Genomic DNA, 25,902 nt, shown 5'->3' on the forward strand with positions numbered 1-25,902 from the left:
TTCGATGTGTGCTGTACGCGGTAAACCAATCACAACAGACTGCACTGTCTGGCCAATCAGAGCAGAGTAGCTCATGGAAAGGAGGGATTTAGAGAGATTGATTCATTTAGCGAGTTGTTTGAGAATCATTGAAAATGTGGTGATGTGCAAAGGTATAATATGAGAAAATTAAACAATTTTTTGACCTTTGATGCATGAACCCTGTTGTAGGAGACTCCAAAACAACATTAGGAAACTTTAAAATATCATAATTTAAGAATCGTCACATCGATTTTTTTTTCTTTCTTCCCCATAGAACAATCATTTAGTGACCACAGCTGTTAACCTCCAAAAATGACAAAACACCCCACCATTAATGTAGTCTTTTACGACTTGTGTGCTACATTCCAAGTCTTCTGAGGCTTCACAAAGACAACAAAATATAAGTGGTTATTCTTCCCCTAACTTCTCCGTAGGAGCGCATTTAGTTAATTTTGTATTGTAGGTTGTTCCCATGCTGATTTTTAAGTAAAATGTTCTGAAAATCAAGTTCATTGGAAGTTTGTGAACATCCTTGTTTCAGTTTCATTACAGTGTAATGTTCACAATGCTCATTCAGGGGACTTTGTGGTGACCTTTTTTGATAATTTCACCATAATGGATTGTACAGATGGCAGTATTCGCACAGGTTTATATGATTTTGTGTTATTGAAGTTTTAGTTCTTCCTTGTTGCTTGAATATTTTGGCTCACTGCGTCAGACAGAGTGAAGGTCAGACTACGGAAAAGTGGCACACCTTTTTCGTGTCGAACTTTGGACTTGTGTGGCTCCTGTATGAAAGGAGCCCTTTCATTGGGCCACCGGCTGTGCGGGTGTGTGCTTTGTGTACTGTTTGGTTGGCCAAAGGATATGACATCAAGTGCTAAGTGAGAATCAACCCACACTTAATGAAATGTCTTTAGACACCATCACTGTCTCTCACTCTGTTTTTCTCTTTCCTGCTGCCTTTCCCTCTGTATATGCCTTATCTTTCTCTTGATTCAGACAAGTTCTGTTGTTCTGAAGAGAAGGAAATATGTAAATAAATAAATATATGATAAATAAAATCAATGTTGGTGCTCTTTTCAGCCTGAAATAGTCAGCTTTTGTTTGAGAGAATTTGTATCAAACTCCTTTTTACCTCTGTGTGATGACTGTACACAAATTTAACCTAGAAATGCCACAATGAAGCACAATGATTGACAGCTGACAAAATTACTTCAGAGGTGTTTGACTCATTATTGGATGTTGAAATAAGTTTAACACCTTCCTCCAGTATTCACAGTTGTCTTGTTACTATCAGAAACCATCCTCAGAATAACAGTGTAGACTCTGAGTTTGTCGTTTTTGTTAGCTGACATTTGGCTCAGGGCTGTTTTGATCAGTTGTTCAAGTGACTTAGTGTTCACTTTCATTTCAATACAAACTCTGTGAACTCTGTATATATTTAGAAATAACCCTCTCCAGTTGTCCCTCAGTCTGTGCAGAAAATGGTTTAAAATGGTCTTTAAAGGGATCATGAACTGCATTGTTTTTATGTTTTCGGAGGTGCACTTGTAATGGTAGTATGAGGTTTACATACAATTTTTCATAATTTAGAAAAAATATTATATGTTCCATTTTCTACCCTAATTTCAGCCCTCTCTTTTGAACACTCTGTTTGAAGTGGCGTGTCTGCTGTGAGACTTCAGTATAAACGCCCACTGCTATGATTGACTAACATCTTAGCATATGAAATGAGTATTACACACTCTAAACAAAAATAGTGCTAAATAGCACTAAAAGTAGTTCATTGGCTTGTAATCATGGGGAACCACTTTAAGTGCCATATAGCACCTCACCTTTGTCAAATGGTGCTATGTAGAACCATAAGAATTACCTCTGAAGAACCAAACTGGGTTTAACAGGTTCTTAAAATGGCAGTGGTGCTATATAGCACCATAAGCACTGCAAAGAACCCCTGAAGAACTGCTGAAGAACCACTTTTTTTTAGAGTGTAATCATGAAAAGTGTTGATTATAGCATTATATTTAGATCTACTTCTATCACATGAAAGGTTGAGTATTGTAGCCGAGGACAGGCATGTCTTTTGAGCGCATGAATGCAGTGATCTTGTCATTGCAACTCAATTTCTGCACAATAACGAATGCTTAATGTTAGGGCTGCACGATTAATCGTAATTTCCATGTAATTGCACTTAAATCGTGTTGGCTTATCGCGATTTTGAAATCACAAAGGCGATTTAAAAAAATAATAATAATTATGCGTGATTGAAAGCTCCAGTTAGGGTGGGTGATATGATCAAAATCTTGTCTCGATTTGAGTAATTTTATTTCATGATAATGATATTTATTAGCCTAGAAATCTAGACGCACCCTAGCGACAGCAAAATGTATTTTGCAGCCAGGGCAGTCTAGCAACTCTCCATAGACCTTCTAGCTGCAAAAACCTAAATTGGGTCAGGCCAATCACGTCGTGTACAGTAGGCACCTAGGCGGGGGCGGGCTTAACACATGACGACAGAGTTGCGATGGCTGCCACTTGAAAACAAAGAATGGCGGCTGCGGATGGAGAACAGCGGTCTTTCGAATCGGCTTTGGCCGCGACTCTGGACGACTTGGAGTTAAGTTTTTCTTTAAGAAAAGAGCAAAGAACGAAACTTAAGTCATTCTTAAAAAAGGAAGAAGTCTTCAGAGTTTTGCTGGACCGGATCTTTGCCGCTCTGACTACGTCATCTTCTTCGTTGCTCTGGTTGGTTGTAGCGCTATCCTATTGCGTGCAGAGGGATTTTGAGAGACAACCGTTTATCCCGCCCCTCGGATTAAGCCGCTTCTATGGAGAGTTGCCAGACTAAACATCTTGATGTAAGTCTGGCTTGCCAGGCTAGATATTTATCACAATTTAGTCATTTTTCTTTTAAATAATGTTTTTATGATATACATTTTTTGATACCATTGAAATTCGAAATTTCTTAATTCCCAATTCCCATCGCCAATTTCAATATCACAAAAAACTAATACTAGCCTAAGTTAGCTATCTCAAGCTAACTTAAAAAATCTCAAGCTTACTGGAGACAAGTAAACAAAGAAACTAATTAAAAACAATTGAACAAAGACACAAATTAAACGGACCTGAAAAACTTAAAATTGTATAAAGTAATTAAATGTACAAAAAAACTGCATAGTCTTTACTGTGTAAATTAAATATACATTTATTTTAAATTTATTATCACATACACTGTCAACAGCCTCTAACTCGTATCAATACCCGCCATGTGACAGCTGGATACTTCACGTCAGAGATGTGTGTGGAGTTGTGCCCTCACAGACTGTTTTTTTGGGCTTAGCAATTACGGAGTGATTCAACAACTACGTCAACTGAAGACTTGATGATAGGTTATAATATATTGGGGGAAAAATATGTGTTCTGAATTTCTCATACTAGTGATTTTAACTGTGTGTCTGTGTACTAAATTAAGGGAGAATTATCCCTCAGGTTGTATTCTTCTCTCTCTCTATCCCCAATTTCACTCTCCTCTTAAGATACTTGATTTTTCTGTCTTCTTTAGAGCTGATCTGTGTCCCACTGCACTATACAGGAATGCTGTTATATGCCATCCTCCCTCAGAGACCATCTGGCAACACAAACACACACACACACAGACAAGCAACTAATGTTTTAATTGAAGATTTTTTTGGAGCTTCACAATTGCTCAGCACATGTGATATGATGCTATTTCTGTCTAGGGTGTGAGCCGCATTCAGCTGTTTGCTTTACACTGAGGGGTGATGGATTTTAAAGTGTCTTCAGCTCCAGATGCTTAATTTGTCACTCTACTGAAGTTAATAATTATTCATTCAATTGCTCATTACCAGGCCTCGACAATAACGTTTTTTTTTACTGGCTAGTATATCGTATCTGTACTTGATCTACAATATTTTCACTGGCCTGGTCACACATAAAAACAAAAATATACATTTTAGTTAAACAAAAATCATTCTGACATATTTATTTTTTATTTGTATTTATTTTTTGTTAAACATATTAAGTTTTCTTACTGGACATGCTATTCTCAATAAATCTTGCATCCATATTTTTGTTATCATCTTTTTGTACTCGTGAAAGAGTTGATGCGAGTTAGTAGCGATGCATAGTTTTTTTCAAACACATGCATGGTTTTTCATGTAAATCTAATATGATGTACATTCGCCTTTTTTCCTCACATGCCCTCACAGAGTCAATTCTACACCTTGCGTAATGCATGACAAGAGCTGAAGAAATTTAGAAAAAAGCAGAGCTAAAAATACCCACCGCACTCTACCCACCCAAATTTTAACCTCTTTTAATGAAACATCCAGTCATTGCTGCATGCAGATTACAATCAGACATTTGTGTGGCAGTACAGTAACTTATTCTTTAAATGTCTCAATGTGACATGTTGAAAGGTCACAGGTAGGGTTTTGGTCACATAATGACTGTTGTGTTTTTAAAGCATTTGCAAGAGTGTTGTGTTAGATCGGCTGTTACTACTAGTTATTAAAACGAAGTGGGTCAGTAAAAAGCTGACTTTATTTCTGCAGAGTTTGTTTTTATTTGGAAAGCTGAAAAATTAGGAAAAGGAATTGATTTAGAGAGAATGGATCTCCTTTAATTTATATGATCAATTCAATGTGCAATCACACTGATGTAATAGTCTATTGCTCTCAAAACATGACAGTGCTGAATGTGGATCATAATGGCCCCGATATATTCACAGCGAAGCTCTTTTCCATTCTACGCTTACTAGGGTAAAAAGAAGTTCCGAATGCGTGACCAGCGGTATAATGTTAGCGAAAATCCGACACTGCCCACGCTGCTGAGAGCGACATTTAGAATAAATTAATCTGTAAAAATTGGCTGCACGCTTTTCAATATTTTTAAAAAAACGCACAACAAAAATGACAGCAGTGAGAGAGATTTGCTTACTAATCATGAAAATAAGCTTTGTTTTCATTGTTTTATTATAGTTGTTTATTTTAGTTTTCTTTGAGTGATATTATGATCCTGACATGTTTTTGACCGGTTGTGAGCGATTTGTCTCAGCGAGTGTAGCTGTTACTGCAGACATGTCCACAGGGAAGAGGTCATTTGGGTTCTGTCTGTCCTAACATCAGTCTGCTTTGCTTTTTTAACATCAGTGTTTATTCAAAACCACTTAAAAGGACAGGCACACACACACACACACATTTCTCCTTTTTGCTTGAGTGTTAAGTTAATTCAGAAGTTGGCATCTGCTGGAAAGTGATTTATTAGATTTAAATGGCCCTCAGAACCCCATATGTCTTGTGTTTGGGTAAGGCTGAATAATAACATTAGCACACATGCCACTTGTGTGCGTGTGTGTTTATTTGTGGCCAAGCTCATGTAGCAATGCACACTTGTGCTTTTGTGTGTTTGTGCAAGAGGTGACAGCTGTAGTGTGTCTTGTTGCTTTGCTTTGACACCGTGTGTGTTTTTGAAAGAGTGGGATTGTGCACATGGAAAAGGGTGGTAGCCTGTTCACCCCTCTTCCTTTTCCTGTCCTTCTCCTTGGCCAGCCATGATGTCATATTCAGCGTGTGTGTGTGTGTGTGTGTGTGTGTGTGTGTGTGTGTGTGTGTGTGTGTGTGTGTGTGTGTGTGTGTGTGTGTGTGTGTGTGTGTGTGTGTGTGTGTGTGTGTGTGTGTGTGTGTGTGTGTGTGTGTGTGTGTGTGTGAGAACAGCTGCTAGAGGGTGGTGGGAGTGCATGCATTGACAGAACAGCTCGCGGGGGAAATAAAGAATTCTGCACATCCTGGACATTTCCCGTCTTTCCCTCTGTTCTTCCTCTCTTCTCAAATCTATTATTTTCACTTTCTTATACAGGTCACAAGTACATGTCTACAACATCTGAACACAGCACAACAATTTACTTTGTGTTTTGGAAAGCTAAAGAAAAAAAAGGAAATATAAGGAAAAAGGGAAAGTATTTTTATAAAATATTATATTAAAATATTATAAATATTTAAAAATAACTATCCATTATAAAAGTTTGGGGTATATCATATCAATATATATGGATCATTCATTTTAATGAAATTAATCATTAAAGGAGCCGGTTTCAAATGTTAGCAAGTTCTACTCTCAATTAACATTTTATAATTAGACAAGATTTGTAAAGCATTCCACATCACACCGTCACAAAACATACTTATTTAAAATTTTCTGCTTTTTATGGAAATCATATTGTTGACTCCTTAATGCTGATTTCATAACTTTGAATAAGAAGAGCAGCAGTCATATTGCTTTGAAATGTTCCACCCTTGTCACATTCGGAATATCTCAAATATTTTATTTTAAAGTCCCCCTGTAGTCAATAACATTATCCCTTAAAACTCATCTGTGATCATCAAAATTACATATTTAAAAGTTGTTGTTTTTCCTGTGTAAAAAAAAAATTCATACCTTAAAATAGTTTGAATAACTCTACACCCTTTCTTCATTTAGTATACATGTAACCATGAATATGCAAATTAGCCCCGTCTCCACTCACTCACACCAGCACACCAGATTGACTACGTTATCAAACAGTTAATAATGTGTTGCTAATGTTACACAAACCATGTTCCCGTTCACCATCTCAGAGTCAGACAGCTGCCCTCTAAAAAACAGAATCCTTAGAAATGCTTTGAACAACTCATATGGGCATATAGTTCATCATAACATTGTAATATACATCATAAACATAATTCACTCGATATATTGCTAAATGTACCTGATTTTTCATAGCAACAGAAAAATATAACAGGATAATCTGGCTTTTCTTGAGATTCCTCGCAGCATAGTTAATGATTTGCTAAAGCCCGCCGGCATGTTGTCGTGATTGGTTACATATTTTTTTGTTCATAAACATATTTGTGACCGAGAACAACTGCAATTTCAAACCGCGTTTTTGAGACTGTCTTTGGTTCACTGCCGTTTTAAGGAGAAAATACTCAGCAATTGTGTTGACATGAATTTGCACGTGGTTTCTCTTAAAGCATTAAAAACACCCCATACAGACAACATTAAAAAACTTGATTTTCACCACAGGGGGCCTTACATTTTTATCCATATATTATTATGCTTTTAATGGCACAATTCAGTTTATTATATATATATATTTTTTTTAAACACCCTTCCAAAATATAAATGCCATTAATTTCATAGAATGACCCACACTTTTTTTTCTTGTGTGTGTTAGTGGCAGATGAAATATGAAGAATGAATTTGATAAATTCATGTTTTGTACCATCACCATTGTGTGTGAGAGCGAGCGAGCTTAGCAGAGCTTAGTTTAAATCAGCAGCTGTTAAGCAACTGGGTGCCAAGATAACACACCTCTCTAATTTCCCTCTGCACTCTTTTTCTATCTCCACCTTTTTTATTATCATTTTCTACGGCTCCATAATTCAGCAAATTCTCCTTTTGTCCCACTCTCCCCTCACATTCCCTCTCTCTCTCATTTTATTTATCCTCTTTGTGCTTGACTGATTATGCAGAACCGTGGCCGTTCGCAGTAGAGTGACTGAAGGCGTCATTAGCATCCTGCTGATCTGAAAGCAGTGAGACAGAACAGGAGGGTTGGAATTATATGTTTGAAAGATTCGATCTACTGAATTAAGCACATTGTTGACCTGAACCTGTGAGAACGTGTGTGACTGATTATATCATGTCACTGGACTTGCATATGCAAACCCTGAAAGATGCAGCTTGCCCTGGGGTGTCTCAGTAGTAATGGTAAAAACATTCAGTTTAGTTTCTCCTGCCAATCTGAGGTCTGTTAGAGTGGATGTCAGCAGGACTGTGATGTTAGAAAACATTTTGAACTCCATTCATTAAAGAATCCTGAAAATATGTATCATGGTTTTTCTTAAAACATTGATGATAATAATATACAAGAACCATTTCTTGAGCACCACATCAGCATATTAGAATGGTTTCTGGAGGATCTGAAGACTCGAGTAATGGCTGCTAAAAAAGTTCAGCTTTGATCTCAGAAATGGATTACATTTCAAAAATATAAACATAGAATGGTTATTTTAAATTGTAAAACTAATCACTGCATTTTTTTAATGCTGCCTTGGTGAACATAAATAACTTCTACCCCTAAACTTTTGAACGGTAGTGTATATTTTGACTTTGGTTGGTGTAGTTTATTACATGATCTAAATGTTTTCTATGTAAATGTTTTATAACTTTGTGTTGAAGCTAAGATAAAGCTTGGTACATGCATTAGTCCAGACGCACCCTTGTTGGATCAAAGAGGGAAGGGGGTCATTATAGGGTTAAGGTGAGCTCAGATTCCCTGAGGGATAATCTCTGCACTCTGGGTCCCCATAAGGCATGCGAGTTGTTGTGAGAAAGTGAAAAAGATGGAAAATGAAATGAGAGAGTTGAGAATATGGTCTGTTTAGCTTTCTACAGTCTCACGTTGTGTGTAATAATAAATATATAATATGTGTAATAATATATTACATGTAATAGTGATTGTCTCTTGATAATGGTGTCTCCTACAGATAGTGAAAGTGAATCTGGCTGTCATTCATATGCATCTTTGCTTGGTTTGTGACTCATCTGATAGTTGTTCAGCGAAGTTCATGGTTTATCCATTCACCCAACCCTGACTCAGCATGAAAAGCCTAATACTTGCTTACAGGCATGCTGACTCGAGTGTTTTTGTTGAATCCCGGTTGTTGTGACTGTACAGCAGTTACTTTACTGTCCACTAGAGGGCGACGATCGCCTTACACCCTCACACCTCTATTCTATTGAGGTCATTACTAACACACCCAGCATTCCCTTGATTATAGTGTTTACTCTATATCTAGAGAAAATATGATTTCATTGCACTGCATTGAAACATTAATCTTGATCTCAAAGTCAAATGACTGTGTTTTGTTGATCTGTGTGTGTGCTAATGTACATGTATATGTGCTTGATGCAGTGCTTGAACTTGTAGATAATGCAGAAGTACCGGTACTTTGAGTTATTTTAATAAAGCCAGTAATTGGCATCATTTTCATCAGAAAATACAGCGGAAGGTACAGCAGGGGTTGTTACGGCAATGATGGGGGGGGGTGAAAACTGATAGTGGGAGATCTAGAGAGGGTTGCTATAGCAACTAAGCCAGTCTTTGAGACAGAGCTGAGGTTTCCATAACAACTACATCACACCCTCTCAGAAGGCATCCTTGAAATAATAATGACTGACTTTACGCAGAGATTACCACTCAAGGTGTGTGACAGAGCAGCATGTTTAAAGATAATGGGGAAAACTGGCATTTTTTTTCCTGAATATTCCAGACTTTTGCAGTGTCAAATGCAGATTGGAAGGTGTCATATCACAACCCTATTTAAAGGAAAGATTTGAGGGTTGCCATGGTGATGTGAGATAAGGAGAAATAGGGTGAGAGAAATTAATATCATACACCGGGTTACATAAGTGAAAGCGAAATCAATCATCATGACAACCTGTGATGTGCGTCATTCTTCAGTTCACACCTCAATGAAATCTAAACCTAATAGTGTTGATAAGACGCATCAAACCCAGCAAGTCAATCTTAAAATTTTGGTGTGCTTTGTCAGCAGAGTGTAATATATTTGATGTTCTGTACATTTTGGACATGTTGATGAGGACATGGCGCACTGATTGAGTCCTCATTGGCTGCTGTATCATGTAACTGTGTGTGTGTGTGTGTGTTACAGCAGATATGGAGCAGGTATCAGATGATGAGCTGGATCATGCTGCTGAAGAAGACAGCGATAAGGAGGATCAGGATCTGGACAAGATGTTTGGCGCCTGGTTGGGAGAACTTGACAAACTCACACAGGTGACACTCTCACACTCAATGTGACATTGTGATGTAATATATCTTTAATAAGATGTATTATCTTCACTTTGTGGGCTTTTCTCTGAAAATATTGATATATGCAATTTATTTGATTAATGTAATTATGTTTAGGGTTTATTTTGTTGGGAGCCTATATGTCAATATTGGATATTTATTTGTACTTGCTCGTTTCCCCTATTTTTACAGATTTTAGATTACTTTTCCTGTCGTTTAGTGGGGTGGGGTTTCTTTTTTAAACTAGCGGACCTCAGCAGAGTAGACTTTCAAGGGGGCCTGAAGATGAATTAAATTAGTGGTTATAACATAAAAGTAATTTTTGACCAGAATTTAGTATTCTATTACAATCCTTAATGAATTGACAGCCTTAATTCCGAAACTTTATTTTCATTTATTTTAATGTATGGATGTATTGTATTGATTATATTCATGATTTAGCTGTCTCTTCTTACCTAATCTCCCCCGTCTCTGTCTCTCTTTCTCTCTAATGTTAGAGTTTGGATGATGGGCGTCCTGAGAAAGTGCAAAAAGCTCCTCTCAGACAGGAAACAAACCTTGCCAATTTCTCCTACCGTTTCTCTATGTACAACATCAATGGTTAGACTACACACAGACACACACCACCTCTGTTTACTCAACATTCTTTATCACTCACAATGCCTTCTCGTGTATCTATCTAATATGGTGGTGTTCATAACAGCAAAATGTTTGTAGCTATAGTTCCGTTCTATTCAAAAGTTTGGGGTTTGTACGATTTAAAAATAAAAATAAATGTGGAAGATGCTCACCACTGGAAAATAGTCAAATTTTAATATTGTGAAATATTACAGTTTAAAAATGTTCATGCATCATAACTATATTTGGTGCTCAGGAAACATTTGAAATCTCATTATTTTGTAACATTATACATTTCTTTACTGTGACATCCTTGCTGAATTAAAGTATTAATTTATATCAAAACAACAACAAAAAAAATCGTACTGACCCCAAATGTTTGAACATTAGTATATGTATGAATCCAAATTGTCCTCTATCTATCCATGTAGAAGCCATTAACCAGGGTGAGACGGTGGACCTGGACGCTCTCATGGCTGACCTGTGTTCAATAGAACAAGAGCTCAGCAAACCCATGAGCAAGACCTCAGACGCCAAATCTAGACAGCGACCGACTGGCCGCTCGACTAGCACCAAACACACCGGAGGGGGTAGCAGCGGGGGAAGCACCAGCAGCAGCACCCGAGCTTCTCCCGCCTCCACCGTACGCGGTGGCAGCGGCCAGTCACGGCCCCTGGCCTCCAACTTTTCCCTGGATGACATCACTGCTCAGCTAGAAAAGGCATCCCTGAGCATGGACGAGGCAGCAAAGCAGACTTCTGAATCTTCCTCATCGTCGTCCTCCTCATATTCATCTGCCACTCTCTCACACCCGCCTTCTAACTCACACCATCGCCGTACAGGATCGGTTGGTACGGTCAGCGACCAGGAAGTGCGCTCGATCGGTCATTCCTCCAGGTCAAGCGTCAACTCTGCCTCGGCATCCAGCATGGACTCTCTGGATATCCGAGGGCAGGAGACTGAGGCACAGGCACAGAATCAGAGCCAAAGCCAGACTAGCACAGAGGTAACACACACAAACATGATCTTAAATCTTTTTTCCACTCTTTTTCATTTTGAATTATTTCATAGCTAGCACTTAGACTGGACAGTAAACATGACAGTGTCCATAGAAGACCAGAGGTATAGAAGAGCTTCTCACTGTGAGAACCTCAGAGATACATTTCTGCTGAGTAAGATGAAAACTGAAAGCAGATGTGAGGAGCTTAAATCTGAAGCACAACACCAGAAAATAAATATCCACAAAAGAAAGGGATAGAGAGGCATTGTCAGCCAGCACAGGGATAATGGTATAAATCAGGTCTGGTCCCTTTACCACATACAGTGTGGCCTAATCTCACAACTCAGTTTAGAGATTCCAAGTACAAAGTCAACATGAATGTTCTCGATGGTTCAGAATCCTTTTAACATTTTATTGTCGTCTTTATTACATTTATTTTCAGATCTAGGTGCATTCAGTACATCTAACATCATTACTTGAAGAACCCAAAGAACAGCGATACTGAGGCCAGCTAATAAAACAACTAAATGCACCTTTAATTATATATAAAAAAAATAAAAATAAATGCAATTTATACAACAATGACTTTAATCACCTCTTCTATGATGATCATTTTAGTTTTCTGAGCTAAAATTCATTTTGATATTTTTTGTGTAAATAGGGTCTCAAATTTCAGAGTGATCCAACTATCCTGATGATATAATAAAGAAAGTCTCATTTGAAGATTAAAATTAATGATTGAAATCAGTTTTCTAGTAGTATAACAATACAAATATTTGAACGACTGCTTTTTAATATTTTAAAAATGAAAATATTGCAGAGGGTTTTTTTTATTAAAGCTTACAATGACTAATATATTTTTCATGTAATAACACAGATGCATCATTGAAAATAAGAGTGCATCAAACTAAATAGGGTCAATTTGGATGTCATGTTGACTTTAATACTTGGTTTAGTACAAAGATTTGCCAGTAATTATTTAGGAGTTTCTTAATGTGGATGTTGAGAGTATATGTGGGAGTTTAAGAGAGAAAAAAATCTAAATTTAAAATTGTTTTCCTGTCTGCTCAACTTCTCCCAGGAAAATAGTTAGTCTTCTCTTCATCATCATTCTATTTTGAATAAATGTGTTCCTGTCAGTCTAATTGCTACCAAAAAACAAAGAGTCATTGACCATTTAAAATGTTTATCCTGTTATTCACAAAACCATTTAGAACAAAGAGGGTCTCATTACTTGGACTGTCAACATTCCCTGTGACCCAGACACACACACACAGTTCTATTCATAGCAGTTGTTTGTTCTTTTGTTGAGGGGCAAAGTCTGTATTGTGGTTTTGGGAAATGTGATGATCGAGGTTTCACTGAATTCACCATGGAATCATTAAAGCTGAGTCATCTCTTGGCTGCCCACATACTTCTCGCACACTCATATACAACCAATTTGTCACAAGCACGCACACTCAGCTTTTATAGTTCTTCAGTACTGCTGTCAGAACCTGGGAAGGAAATCGGATAAAACAGAGATGTTCTTACGGCACTCTTCTAACCACAGCATTGCTCATCCGCACCAGGATGTACAGACCCTGACACTTTACTAAGCTATAAATACATACTGCGGATTTCGATGTAAACTAGCGCTGTTTCACAGATGGAACAATGTGATTTCATGTCTGCGTGTGAAAGAGAATGCGTGCACAAATCCTCTTGTCGCAGTCTTGCATGACAATATCACGTGACCGATATTGTGCTGTACATGGTCACTGTAAACATTACAGTGTGACAGTAATACCTGCTTTGCTACATGACTACTCTACTCTAACTCATTTAAATGCATGATGTGTTTGTTTTAGTAACATCTTTGTTGTTGTACTGTATGCTTACACTAAACTAAAAGTTCTGTACGAGCAACTGATGAGATGGCTTCTGTAATGTCATCTATATTAATATGAAACAAGGGTTTTCAACCACTGTTCTGTAGACCCATAGGCTCTGTGAAGAGCTTCTGCAGTGAAGATGTACAGTAGAAAATCATCTTTTTCAATCTTAGAATAAAAGGTTCTGTCAGGCATAATTATCTGATTTCGATTAAATTTTTATTTTTATAAAACCGCTTGTAAGTATAATTTTTTTTAAATTTGCAATACTTTCAATACAAACATAGCAGGCAGACGTCGATTCAACGTTAATTTTTAGTTGTAAAGGTCAGTATCAATCATCGATAAAATTTCAACGTTGAATCAACGTTCACTATTTGGTTGGTATATGAATGTAGAATGTTATTACGTCGAAAATAAAACATTGATTCAATGTTGAAATGCAGTTGAATGGCGTGTCTGACGTTGATTCAACGTTAATTCGATGAGCAAAACGATGTTGTTTCGATGTCACGTCAACGCCGTTTCCATGTTGATTCAATGTCAGTTTGCTATCTGGGATGCCATAATTTAAGACAAGTAAGATATTTCTCATTATATAAAACATTTTCGACATAAAGGGTTCTTAAAAATTGAGCCAAGAACTCCAGGGTTCTATATAGAAGTCAATGAACCTTTTTTTTCTAAGAGTGTATATATTTTGGGTCTCCAGGTTGCTTGAGTGGGATGGGGTACTAGATGTAGCTGAGGCCTAGAAGAGTTTGGTTTGTGTTGTTGACATGACACGAAAAAACGACGGCATCATTCGTATCGCTGTGTATATAAGCACCAGGGGCGGATCTAGGGGGTGGCCAGGGGTGGCCGTGGCCACGCACCAGGGGCGGATCTAGGGGGTGGCCAGGGGTGGCCGTGGCCACCCTTTGCCTAAGCTTGGCCACCCCTTTGGCCACCCCTCTCACAACTGCTGTTTCTGTCTCTTTTTTTATCGTCAAGAATTACATTTTTTTAACGCAGAACCGTACTCTTTAAGACCACACACACAAAAAAAAGTGAGACGCGCACTCCAACTGCACCTCAGCGCCAGCGCAAGTCAAACGAGTGCGGAAATGTGCAGGTGCCGAACGAGCTTCAGCAGAACAACAGACAGTGATATACGCATAGTAAATAGTCAATGTTTCTCAACTGGTGGGTTGCAAGACCGTCGCTAGTGTGCAGTCAAAGAAACAACAAGCGTAAACCTTTTCTGATGCCACTTTGAAAGATGTGTGTGAAAGCTGGTGACACTTCTGGATGCTGAGAAAAGCGGCGCGCGTTGTCCTACATTAGTTGGCTATCTTCGGTAAGATGAGATTTTGTCAGGCCAAATGTCAGTAAAACTAACTTTTCTGTCCTGTCAGACGTTGTACTGTGCAAATACGGTGCGCAAATGCGGCGTGTTTTGACGTCAATTGACTCGTGAAATAATCAAAAAGGCGATTAAAGCTGTGTCAAAACTGCATGCATGCATCATGTATTTGTTACAACTCTGACTAAAATAATCTGCTATGTGAGATCACAATATAAGGCACAAACTGATGTCATTTTTAAATGTAGCCTACAAATAAATATAAGCACTGTGCATTTGTACTAGCTGGCGTTAATTTGTAAAGAGGACAAAAATGGATCATTTTTAAACCCATAAAATAACTAATTTTACATTCTGGCATTTATGTGCTGTTGACTTCCGCCTTGTTCACATTCTTGCACATGGGGATTCAAAAGAGACATTTTTTTCCCTTTTTAATTTAGGTAGCCTATGATAGAACTGTTGCAATATTTATTTTGACAACTAATATGCAGTGTTAACTTTTTCAGTTGCAACTTTTTTTTTTGACAAACTGGTTGGTTGAAGAATTCAATGATTATATAAAATTCACTGAAGGTTGATTAATCTTTGAGCTACAGTAGTTATCTGCATGTCTCATTCATGAAGGTGCAACAATGTAGAACAAGCTATTGGGGGTTTTGAGAACCAGAAGCAAGCTAACTGAGCAAGTTGAACTTAGTATGTGCCCCTTTATTAATATGCCTGAGGTGGTGAATAATAATAAAAAAGATAAAAATTCACTCAGTATTCCATGATTCCTAATTCACTACTATCTCAATTACAAGTATAAGTATAAATTAACTGTATTCAGTAGTGTAGGCACTAAAACAGTCCAATGCTTATAGTCAAACTCATTTTTAAATTAAAATAATTAAAATTTCTGTGCCACCCTAGACTGGTTGCTGGCCCTTGCCTGGCCACCCCCATGAAAAAATCCTGGCTCCGCCACTGATAAGCACTGAGGAAGCCTCCGGAGTTAAAATTCAGATATGGTAATGGCCGTTTCGTTTCTGCCATGTGCTGCAAGCGGTAGTCCAATCGCGACAGACTTGGCCATCTAACCAATCAGAGTAGAGTAGCTCTCAGAAAGGAGAGATTTAGACAGACTGAATCTTCGAACAAACCGTTTTTAGACTCTTTGAGAAATGTGGTGATGTGCAATGTATATTATGAGAAAATAAAAGTGTTTTTTGACCTATAAATAAATAAATAAAAATACTATGGACAATATCTGAAAATTTTTAAAGCAATGCAAAAAAACTATACATAAGTTATTATACATGTCAAACAGTGAAACTAATGTGCTGAAATCGCTTAAAATATGTCAAAACTGTCATGACCACATAAACGTGTATTTTTTGCACAGCATGTGCACGGATACCAGAGAAGGGACATGACGCAACTATCTGCGAAGTGTTGATAACATGGAGCAAACTCACTCCCACCCACAGCATTTGCATTGGTAATGAATAACTAAAAGTGAATCTGTATGCTCACCACAAAAAGGATCATTTTGAAAACTTGACAGTTAAAAAAAGCCCATTAAAGGGATAGTTCACCCAAAAATTAAAATTCTGTCATCATTTACTCACCTTCAAGATACAATATTCTATCATCATTTTTGTCCCTCTCACGTGTCAAGCAAGTATACAGTTGAGCTTCTGTTTACCCAATTTTTATGTGCTCTATGTATATGTATGTGCTTTGATCACTGTTTAATGAATAAATTAATAAAAACCTACATTTAATTTGTTCATTATATAAATCAATAAATTAATTCAGAAGATTTGGGCTAAACCACGTAGTCTTTCAGTGGGTGGACCAAAATGAAGACAGAATATTAAAAAATATCTTCATTTGTTTTTCAAAAATAACACAAAGTCTTACGAGGGTGAGTAAATGAAGACAGAAATTTCATTTTTGGGTGACCTATACCATTAACAAAAATATAATTTTCCCCATAGACTGCCATTGTACGTCCAATACTGTAAACTGAGGCACAAGTCAAAATGATTTTCTGTTCTAATCAACAGTATATGCAGCATATTGTTGATTAGATCGTATTAAACCCTAACATTCATAATGTTTAACCAGAGTAACAGCATATATTGACCCTTGCTTGTGCATGCATCATTTTGCATTGTCTGCTTGCATGATTAATGTGTTTGTTTGCACCTTTTCTGTATGTGATGTCACTACCTCCCCCACCCCTTTTCCCAGCATGTCTTACTGCGAAGGGCCAATGGTAAAGCTACCAGACGGCATCTTGACTTCGCCTCACAGGAGGGGGAGGTGGATCAAAGGACTGTAAGTGTGTGTACGTGTGTGTGTGTACGACTGGCGTAAAGGATATGTGTACACTACACACAGTATGTTCTTTCTCAAAATACTGGGTCTTAACACACCTGTGATAATTCCAGGATTCATAATGTCATCCTTTTGGTTACAAAAGGACCTCAGGAGCGGTGTGTTCTCAGCATAAGAGAACTGTGATCACAATATTTTGTTGAGGACTAAAAGAAGTACACAATACTTTTATATATTTGTTTTCCCTCCACACTTTTATATGCCACCTCTTTCTGATTTTGAATAATCGATGCTCAGGTGCTTCCACACTTTCTATGCTTTACCACAATCAATTATGTATTTCTATCATTTTTTAAATCACGGTAATCATTGCACTGATTAATCTCTGTTTGTCTTTTCCCTGCACCCTGAAGCACTCGTATTTGGACAGGGAGACCTCTCTGATTCTGAAAAACATTGCAGGAAAACCCTCTCACCTGCTGACCAAGGTGACGCATTCTTTTGCTTGCTTCTTTTTCCTTTCTCTGCATGTTTTGGGTTTATGTGTCCACAGAAAGACTTTTAACCTCAGTCTCTAGCCAGACTTGACACTTTGCTCCACCCACACTGCCTTCTTACTTCTTAAAGTGTTGTATCTTCTGTTTGCTTTTCTCTCTTTGCTGCCATCTTCATATGTGTGCCATTTAAAGTTGAAATCAGATCATTCAGTCCAAAGGGTCTATAATAATGTTATTATACATTATATAATAACACCCTGTTACACTACCTTTCTGTGACAAGAAAACATGGCTTATGTATTATTTATTGTATTTTGTTACTTTATTTCAGTCAGGTTTGTGTTTTTCATTACTAATGTAAAGTTATAAAGTTACAAAGATTCTTTGTTCCTCATTTAAGAAATGTGTATCTTAAATACAACATTTAGTGGTTGGTAGGATATTTTGTAGAGAGGTGCCGGGTTTTACATTTTGTTTGTTTGTTTGTCTGTTTGTTTGTTTGTTTGTTTGTTTGTTTGGATGCCTTGTTATCACTGCTTCCCTGAAGAAATGGCTGCTCATCACTTACATCATTTCATTTTAGGGCATTTCAAGAGCTCATATATAAAACTAAAACTGATGTACCTATTATTTTGTTTATATGCCACAATTTGTGTGTGAAATTTGTGTTTGTTGTAGTAGTGTAGTAACACTAGTGACTACCTTAATGTATATTGAATCACAGACAGTTTTACTTTCCTTGTGATAAAACAGTATTATTTAAAAGGAATAATTCACCCAAAAATCACCCTAATGTCATTCCACACCTGTATGACTTTTTTTCTGCAGAACACAAAAGATATTTAGCAGAATACTGGTAGCCAAACTGTTTTTTGGGGAGCAAAACAGATACATTTCTCAAAATATATATTTTTTGTTCCATACAAGAATGAAAATCATACAGGTTTTTAACTACATGAGGGTGAGTGATGACAGATTTTTTGGGGTCAGCTATCTCTTTAATAAATCTGTTAGCCATAGAGCATAGACAGCCTTGTATTTTTTACATTTACATTTAAACATTAATAAGCTAACAAAAGGCTTTGTATTGACTAACTTTTTTAAATTTATTCCTGAGAACAGATAGTATGCACGTGATTGAAATTCCCATGTTGTCATACCAATGTAGATGCTTTGTCTGGTGCAGGGAATGGTGGATTAAGCGCATTTTGTTATGTCAAGTTAATAAATAATAAGAATTTAAATCTGACGCCACTTTGATTTTTCAAGGATGTGTGAGCTTTTGTTAAACCACGAAGCTTGTGCAACGACCCAATTGATACGGTTTATTATTTTCTGAAGTTCATTGTACTGCATTACAACATTATTTCTGGTAATTGTTGTAGTATTGTAAGTATATTAAAGTTTACATGTATATGAAATGTTTACAGGAATAGCTATTTTGAAAACATTTTCTTAGTATTTTCTAAGTTAAGTTTCTTAGTATGCAAAATGTGATCTCTAGAATTTCTAGTGACCTAGAAATTGTGCCGAATTCTTCTGTTTAAATTCGATTTTCAGTTTTAAGTGGCTGCAATAACAACAATAAATTTGTCCTTTTAATTAGGGTTATTTTTTTTCTTTAAATAAAGGTGAGTCATCTAAGTTTTATTTATTTGTCATGACATTATGCATTATGCATTTAGACAACTGAAGCGGAGATGTTCTTGAAATCCCAGTTTCCTCACGATTTCATCAGATCTCTCAAACAGTGTTTGCTTTCCTGTTCACTCTGGATGGACTCACTGCAGACTGCTGAGACATAGACTCTCTGCTCAAACACAGACAGAGAGAGAACTGGAGAAAGGAAAAAAGACTTCAAAGGGAATTTAATGCTTTTTATCGAAGCCTGAGCCTCGGCTGTTTGCAGATCTCTCATTTTTGTTCATTCTCTCTCTCTCTCTCTCTCTCTCTCTCTCTCTCTCTCTCTCTCTCTCTCTCTCTCTCTCTCTCTCTCTCTCTCTCTCTCTCTCTCTCTCTCTCTCTCTCTCTCTCTCTCTCTCTCTCTCTCTCTCTCTCGCTTTCTGCATCATAAATATGCATCTGCCGTAGACAATGATTCGAGAAAGAGAAGCTGGTCTTTCAGATCACATATACCCCTCTTGTTTCCTTCCCCACTCTCTCCTGTCTTCATTATATGCGTTTCATTGCACATTCTTTGCATATTGAAGTCTTTATTTGTCTCTCTGACTTTGTATTTCTTAATCTGGCCCATCTCTGTTCTGTTAGAAAAAACATGGCAAAATAGTAATCAAAGTTGACGTAAGGGGTTTGTCCTTTCAAACCCCCTCCAAATAACTAACTTTTTTCTTTAAATAAATGGGTGAAACAATAAATACAAGGCCTATATATCATTCATCCCCACTGTGGAGGGTGTTTTCCCACAACCACAGAAAAAGCATCAGACAACAATATCATCTGCATTTGGCCTCAACTTTATTGGCCAGTGGAAAGAAGGTCAAAGAAACTAACCTAATTGATTGGCCGCCGAGAAGCATATGTTCATTCTGATTGGAGAAGTGGTACGAGAGGGTCTTTTATAGCTGATGGCGGCTTGGTCTGCTGGTGAGAGGGATTAAACCCTGTGATTGGGCACGCTACCAGAGACATGCAGCTGTTTCACAGAGAGAAAGAGAGGGGGAGGTCTCAATCCCCTCCCAATGCTGAGCAGTAGAGTTGTGTGTACGGTACTCTGGGTGTAGAGATATGTGAGGGGAACCGTTTTCATCTGTGTGTCGCGACCAATGCTCATTTCAGCTTCATGTTTCTTCAGATTTAGCTGCAGTTGGCTTTTTTTCCGGATTATTTCAATGATTTTCATCAGGCCATACCTGCGGCAGCTCTGAAACTTCAGCTGGAAGTACCTGTCAGACCTTTCAAATAGTCTTGTTATAGCTGCCGTTTGTGATGAGAACATTGGTTAATGGAGTTCTGAAACATTCAAGCTGGTGCGGCGGTGAATCTGTGTATCTCCTTGAATTGGTATTGAATGAATGAGCAGCCATTTTTCTAAGGGACCGTTAACATGAGCAGAGTGATCGAGTAACTTCCTTTTGTGTCTCTGGTTGCTGGTTGATCAGATACAGAGACTTTGTAATTGTTTCAGGGTTGTTTTAAATGGTCAGAAATGGATGTGATGACTGCATGTTGGAGAGGGCAGGTAAGTGAGGATATGTGCAGAACAGAAATCCACCTGTCTGATTTCACACCTCAGTAGTGGATGAAAGTAATGCTCTGCGAGTGTTTCTTTGTTAACATGTCATTGTGTCATCCACAGGAGGAGCAGGCTGCCAAAGCGAAGGCTGAGAAAATCCGTGTGGCACTAGAGAAAATTAAAGAAGCCCAGGTGAAAAAGGTGAGTCAAAATCACTGTGAATCTCTGAATCCCCCCCAAGGGTCAGTAAACCTCCTCTGTGTACTCTGTACTGCATGATGCAGCCCTTCACACGCTCTAGCGGGAGAAGTCATAGAACGAATGCACAGTAGAAAATAGGTCACTCATGTGTCTGAGAGACTCTGTCTGCTTAGAATGGAAGATGCACAAACAAGCCCTTCATAGCCGTCGGTGAAGGTTTTACTTCAAATTACATGTTTAAAAATTTTCTTTGTGTTTTTTTTATTGTCGCGTAAACTGGTCTGAGTTTTGGGTTTATTTGTAGAGACGACGTATCCTATTACTCCATTCATCAGAAAAGGGCTGTCACAATAAATGCCACCAGGCACATACTAATACCAAGTGAATGAATTGGATACAGTACAGTGATTGGGCCTCTTTAGCCAAGACAGATGACTGTTTCCATTCATTATGTGTAAAAAGAAAACTGGCAGCAATGGTGCAGCGAGACCGATACAGAATGATACTGCGTCAAAAACACTTTCAATAATAAAAGAAAAAAACAGCCGATTATAATAATATGCAATGTGGTCCAAAAGTCTGAGACCCCATTGAAAATCTGGAGGGGGAGGATGTCAATAAGAAATATTTAAAATTCTACTTGTGGAGTTCATGTGAGCTAAAAATTTTACTCAAATGGCTGATAATATAATATGTAAATTGTAATTAAACAAAAAAATGTAATTAAGGAAAAAATAAACATTTTCACTGCATGTAGTATATGTTGGGCACCTGAGCAAATTTAGTCAGTTTCAAGTTTAGTTAGTTCAGTTTAGTCAAAATATAAGTCATATAAACTTGCACTTTAAAAGTGGTTATTTGGTTAAATTGAACGTGAAAATTTGTGATTTTTCTGCTGAAATTCTGTTGTTTCCTGCACTCATCTGTGTTTCAGTTTGCTACGGTTCTGAGTTTGTACGCAATAGTTTCCTTCAATTGAAACATTGCACAATGTGATAGATTGTTTGTGCTGAGGTCAAAGAATGAGGCAGGCCAGGTCCAGATGTGTGATATAGTATGGGTCTGCCGCTGCGTGTGTGTTTGAACATGTGTGAGAGGGAAAAGAGCATAAATTAGCAGTGTTTTCTGCTGAGACTAGGTTTGGAAAAGGGCCTCATACTCCCTGATATTCTTATGACTTTCAGGACCTCTGGCAGTGCTGTCTGTTAATGTGCCTATGCAACACTTTCTCTCACTACACGCTCTTTGTTCCTCACTCTCTGGAAGAAAGAAAATTGGGTGTGAAATAGAGAGGGATGAAAGCCAGTTGTCAATTCTGTTCCCAGTTAGTCTTTATTAAAACCACGTTTCTGAAGATCCACATCATATTCCAATTCAGTTCATAAATCTTTGCCCAAAGTCAAACATTCCAATTTGAACTACATATTTGTAACCTACTGTACTAATTATGTTTTTTTTCTATACAATGTGCACAAACCTTAGGTGCATGCCATTTGTTTATTTCATTATATTTGAAACATTTGATCTGTCTGATCTTTTTAAATGGATATAAGTGTGTTCGATCATGTTATATCTCTGGAGAAATATTTCACAAGCTATATTAGTTATGATGATTTACATGCCTTGAAACATTAATGAACATATCAATATACTTTGGTTTTGCTCACATTTCCGTATCAAAATCATAATCTTATGAAGATTACAGTGACAAACACTGTATTTATGCAAAGTAACAAAAGTAAATGTATGTAGTACATATTACAAAAAAAGATTTGTCAAAACTGATTCAAAGACAGCACCAGAGTAAAGCATGATGTAATATGTGTTTCTTATAAAGTTCCAAAGTGTCCAAAAAAATAATAATTTAAAGCAGGGCTATGCAGTCGCTGTATTCTGTATTCTCGCTTTTTGCTCGCAGGTTGCTCTATAGAGCTCCCCCTACAGCTTCGGAATATATATTTGACAACACTGTCGAAAAACTCATGGTTACTCTCAGATACCAGAGGCTAGCAGACATCAAAGCAGACATTCTTTAAAACGTCGCCTTTATTCGGGTTCTGACAGCGTGAGGGAGCGCAATAATGACATATTTTTTGCAGATTTTTTTGCCGTAAAGCAATTCGTTACATCGCAAGACCTGATATCACGCGATACTTTCTGACGCGGCGGCCCGCCACTCCAAAGTTGCTAGGGTGGTTTTTCCGCTCACAGGCGATAGGGGGGTGCGAGCCGAGACGACCACCATTCAACCCGAAAAAAGTAATATAACCATTCCAATGACTCCGAAGCTGTTCAGTTAAGGTAAAAAACCTGCATAGTTCACCTTTAAAAGAAACCGGAACTATATTATATTTAGTGTTATTATATATATATTTCCATGACCTTTTGGAGTCCATATAATGGTACACAAGAGTCTTGACCATGCAAAATTTGTCAGATGCCTAGTGAGAAGAGGTTGAAACCGTGGCCTTTTAAATTTTGTTTGGCTAATGTTGAAGGCTCCTCCTAGGGAAGGCGCTCTGATGGCCATGGCATGCAGGGATGGAACATCATTTATGAATCATGACCTGCCAAAACCTGATTATATTGTAGTTTATTCAATGTAGTCATCCTTTATCTAGATTACAGTTAGCTTGGGGAGACACTCTGGCCATTTTGTCAATCAACTTGATCAAACAAACCAACCAACATGAGGTGCATCCTGGAATGATTTTTAAACAGTATTGATGGAGACACCATCAATGACATGTTTTGACATGTTTACAATCCACTTATTGGCTGCTTCTTCCACTATCCATTCCAATTCATCCATTTAAAAATATTTATTTTTGTAAATATGTTCATACGTAGGCATAATATGTTTATCTACAGTGCTAAAGTCTAGCATTTAAACATACGAGTATGTCTAAACGTTTGGCTCGTTCTAGTGTATAATCTGTGAAATGTGGCTTACTATGAAAATGTATGTGTAAATATAGTCCCTATTAAATGTACTTGAATTAACCAAACTGTGCTTTCCTTTTCATCTTCTTCATCAGCTGGTGATACGTGTACACATGTCAGATGAGAGTTCAAAGACCATGATGGTGGACGAGAGGCAGACAGTCAGGCAGGTGCTGGATAGTCTGCTGGATAAATCTCACTGCGGTTACAGTCCAGACTGGGCCCTGGTCGAGACCATCCCTGAGCTACAGATGGGTGAGGATGCTTGCACATGCTTAGATGACCTGTGAACCTGAGGGACAATATGTAGATTATTATATACTCTATCACTCTCACTCCCTCTTACTTTCTGTCTTTTCCTCAGAGAGAATTTTTGAAGACCATGAGAACCTTGTGGAGAACTTGCTCAACTGGACCAGAGACAGTCAGAACAAACTCATGTTTATTGAGCGGATTGAAAAGTATGCACTTTTCAAAAACCCACAGGTGAAGCTCTATTTTTTGTTACATATCTGCTGAAAAAAATCTGATTAAACATTAGGCATTCTTTCTAAAACATAAATGGCTCTTACAAACCTTTGAACAGTAGTGTATATGCACACATTCTTACATAAAGTTAGGCTAAAGTAATAGTAATGAGTTATGATTTTTTTGTGTACTGGAGCTTTTTTATTCCGCCACCCTGATTCACTTGTTGTGTTTCTAAGAACTATTTACTTGGGAGGAAGGAGACCTCTGAGATGGCAGACAGAAACAAGGAGGCACTGCTGGAGGTGAAACATACATTATAATACAACTCCATATTAATATGGCTAAAAATGTAATTATAATGCAACTGCTTTAAATAAAAAAAAGTCAGATTTTTATATTTTGCCTTGTTTAACATGCAAATAAGTACATACACACGCAGTTAGTGAATGTGACCCAAAGCCTTCATCACTGTGATGTTAATTTGGAAGTGATAATTGTGATGGCTGACAGAGTTTTTATCTGTCTACATCTGTCAAGATAACATATGATATGCTTAATGATGTTTTTTGTATCTGTATGTCTTGAAGGAATGTTTTTGTGGAAGCTCGGTGTCTGTTCCTGAAATTGAGGGAGTGCTGTGGTTGAAGGAGGATGGTAAAAAGTCTTGGAAGAAGCGCTACTTTCTGCTGAGGGCATCTGGCATCTATTTTGTGCCGAAGGGCAAAGCCAAGGTCAGTGTTATTGTGTGTGTTTATTTTTGTTTTATCATATGATTTGGTGTCATGTTCTCTTTAAATGGACATAGAACCTAATGAACTCTTGAGTGGAATTTCCTGTTTATGGATTCACTGGGGATACTCTACACAAACCATATGCTGTTTGTCATCCACTTTGACATCAACCCCCATTTTGTTATATCATTTTAAGTTGAAAACATTACTTAATCATTATTTGATCAAGTCTATTACACACATACAAATGAAACATGGGTTTTGTGTTAGTATCAAATTATGTGACAGTTAACGACATGCCAGTTAAGATTTGTCCCTTGATATTTGATTCTGCTTTGTTGTATCTGCAATTTATAGTATTGTTGTATTTCTAAATGTTTGCTTTTATCATCTCAATTTCCTTCACTGTAAGCTATACATAATAACCTGTCCAAATTAACAACAGATGGTAATAAATATAAAACAATATTAATGTTTATTTTGAACGCTGTAGGCTTCCAGGGATTTGGTGTGCTTCCTGCAGTTGGACCATGTTAATGTTTATTATGGTCAGGACTACCGAAGCAAGTACAAGGCCCCCACTGACTACTGCCTGGCCCTCAAGGTGCGCGTGTGTGTGTGTGTGTGCGTATGCGTGTGTACAACTATCTTTGTGAAGACCAGTTTGAGTTTTAGACCATTGGAGTGAGGACAAAGAGAGTAAAGTGAGGATATTTTGGCCGGTCCTCACTTTCTGAGACCCCTTTAAGGGCCTGTTTGAGGGTCAAGACTTGGTTTTAGGGATAAGGTTATAATTAGGT

The 25,902-nt window shown here is 37.6% G+C and overlaps 1 protein-coding gene across 1 annotated transcript in view; it reads left to right on the top strand.

Moving 5' to 3' along the window:
- Positions 1-25,902, top strand: part of raph1b (Ras association (RalGDS/AF-6) and pleckstrin homology domains 1b) — a 56,908-nt gene that overhangs the window by 23,422 nt on the left and 7,584 nt on the right. The window contains exons 3-13 of the mRNA XM_079616162.1: positions 9,765-9,886; positions 10,399-10,501; positions 10,951-11,525; positions 16,980-17,066; positions 17,480-17,554; positions 20,880-20,957; positions 23,996-24,155; positions 24,265-24,386; positions 24,608-24,673; positions 24,959-25,102; positions 25,596-25,706. Coding sequence (XP_079472288.1) covers positions 9,767-9,886; positions 10,399-10,501; positions 10,951-11,525; positions 16,980-17,066; positions 17,480-17,554; positions 20,880-20,957; positions 23,996-24,155; positions 24,265-24,386; positions 24,608-24,673; positions 24,959-25,102; positions 25,596-25,706 — 1,641 coding nt within the window. The 5' untranslated portion in view covers positions 9,765-9,766. The remainder of the gene's footprint in view (positions 1-9,764; positions 9,887-10,398; positions 10,502-10,950; positions 11,526-16,979; positions 17,067-17,479; positions 17,555-20,879; positions 20,958-23,995; positions 24,156-24,264; positions 24,387-24,607; positions 24,674-24,958; positions 25,103-25,595; positions 25,707-25,902) is intronic.

This window comes from Phoxinus phoxinus (genome assembly GCF_949152265.1).
Source record: "Phoxinus phoxinus genome assembly, chromosome: 6".
Lineage (NCBI taxonomy): Eukaryota > Metazoa > Chordata > Actinopteri > Cypriniformes > Leuciscidae > Phoxinus > Phoxinus phoxinus.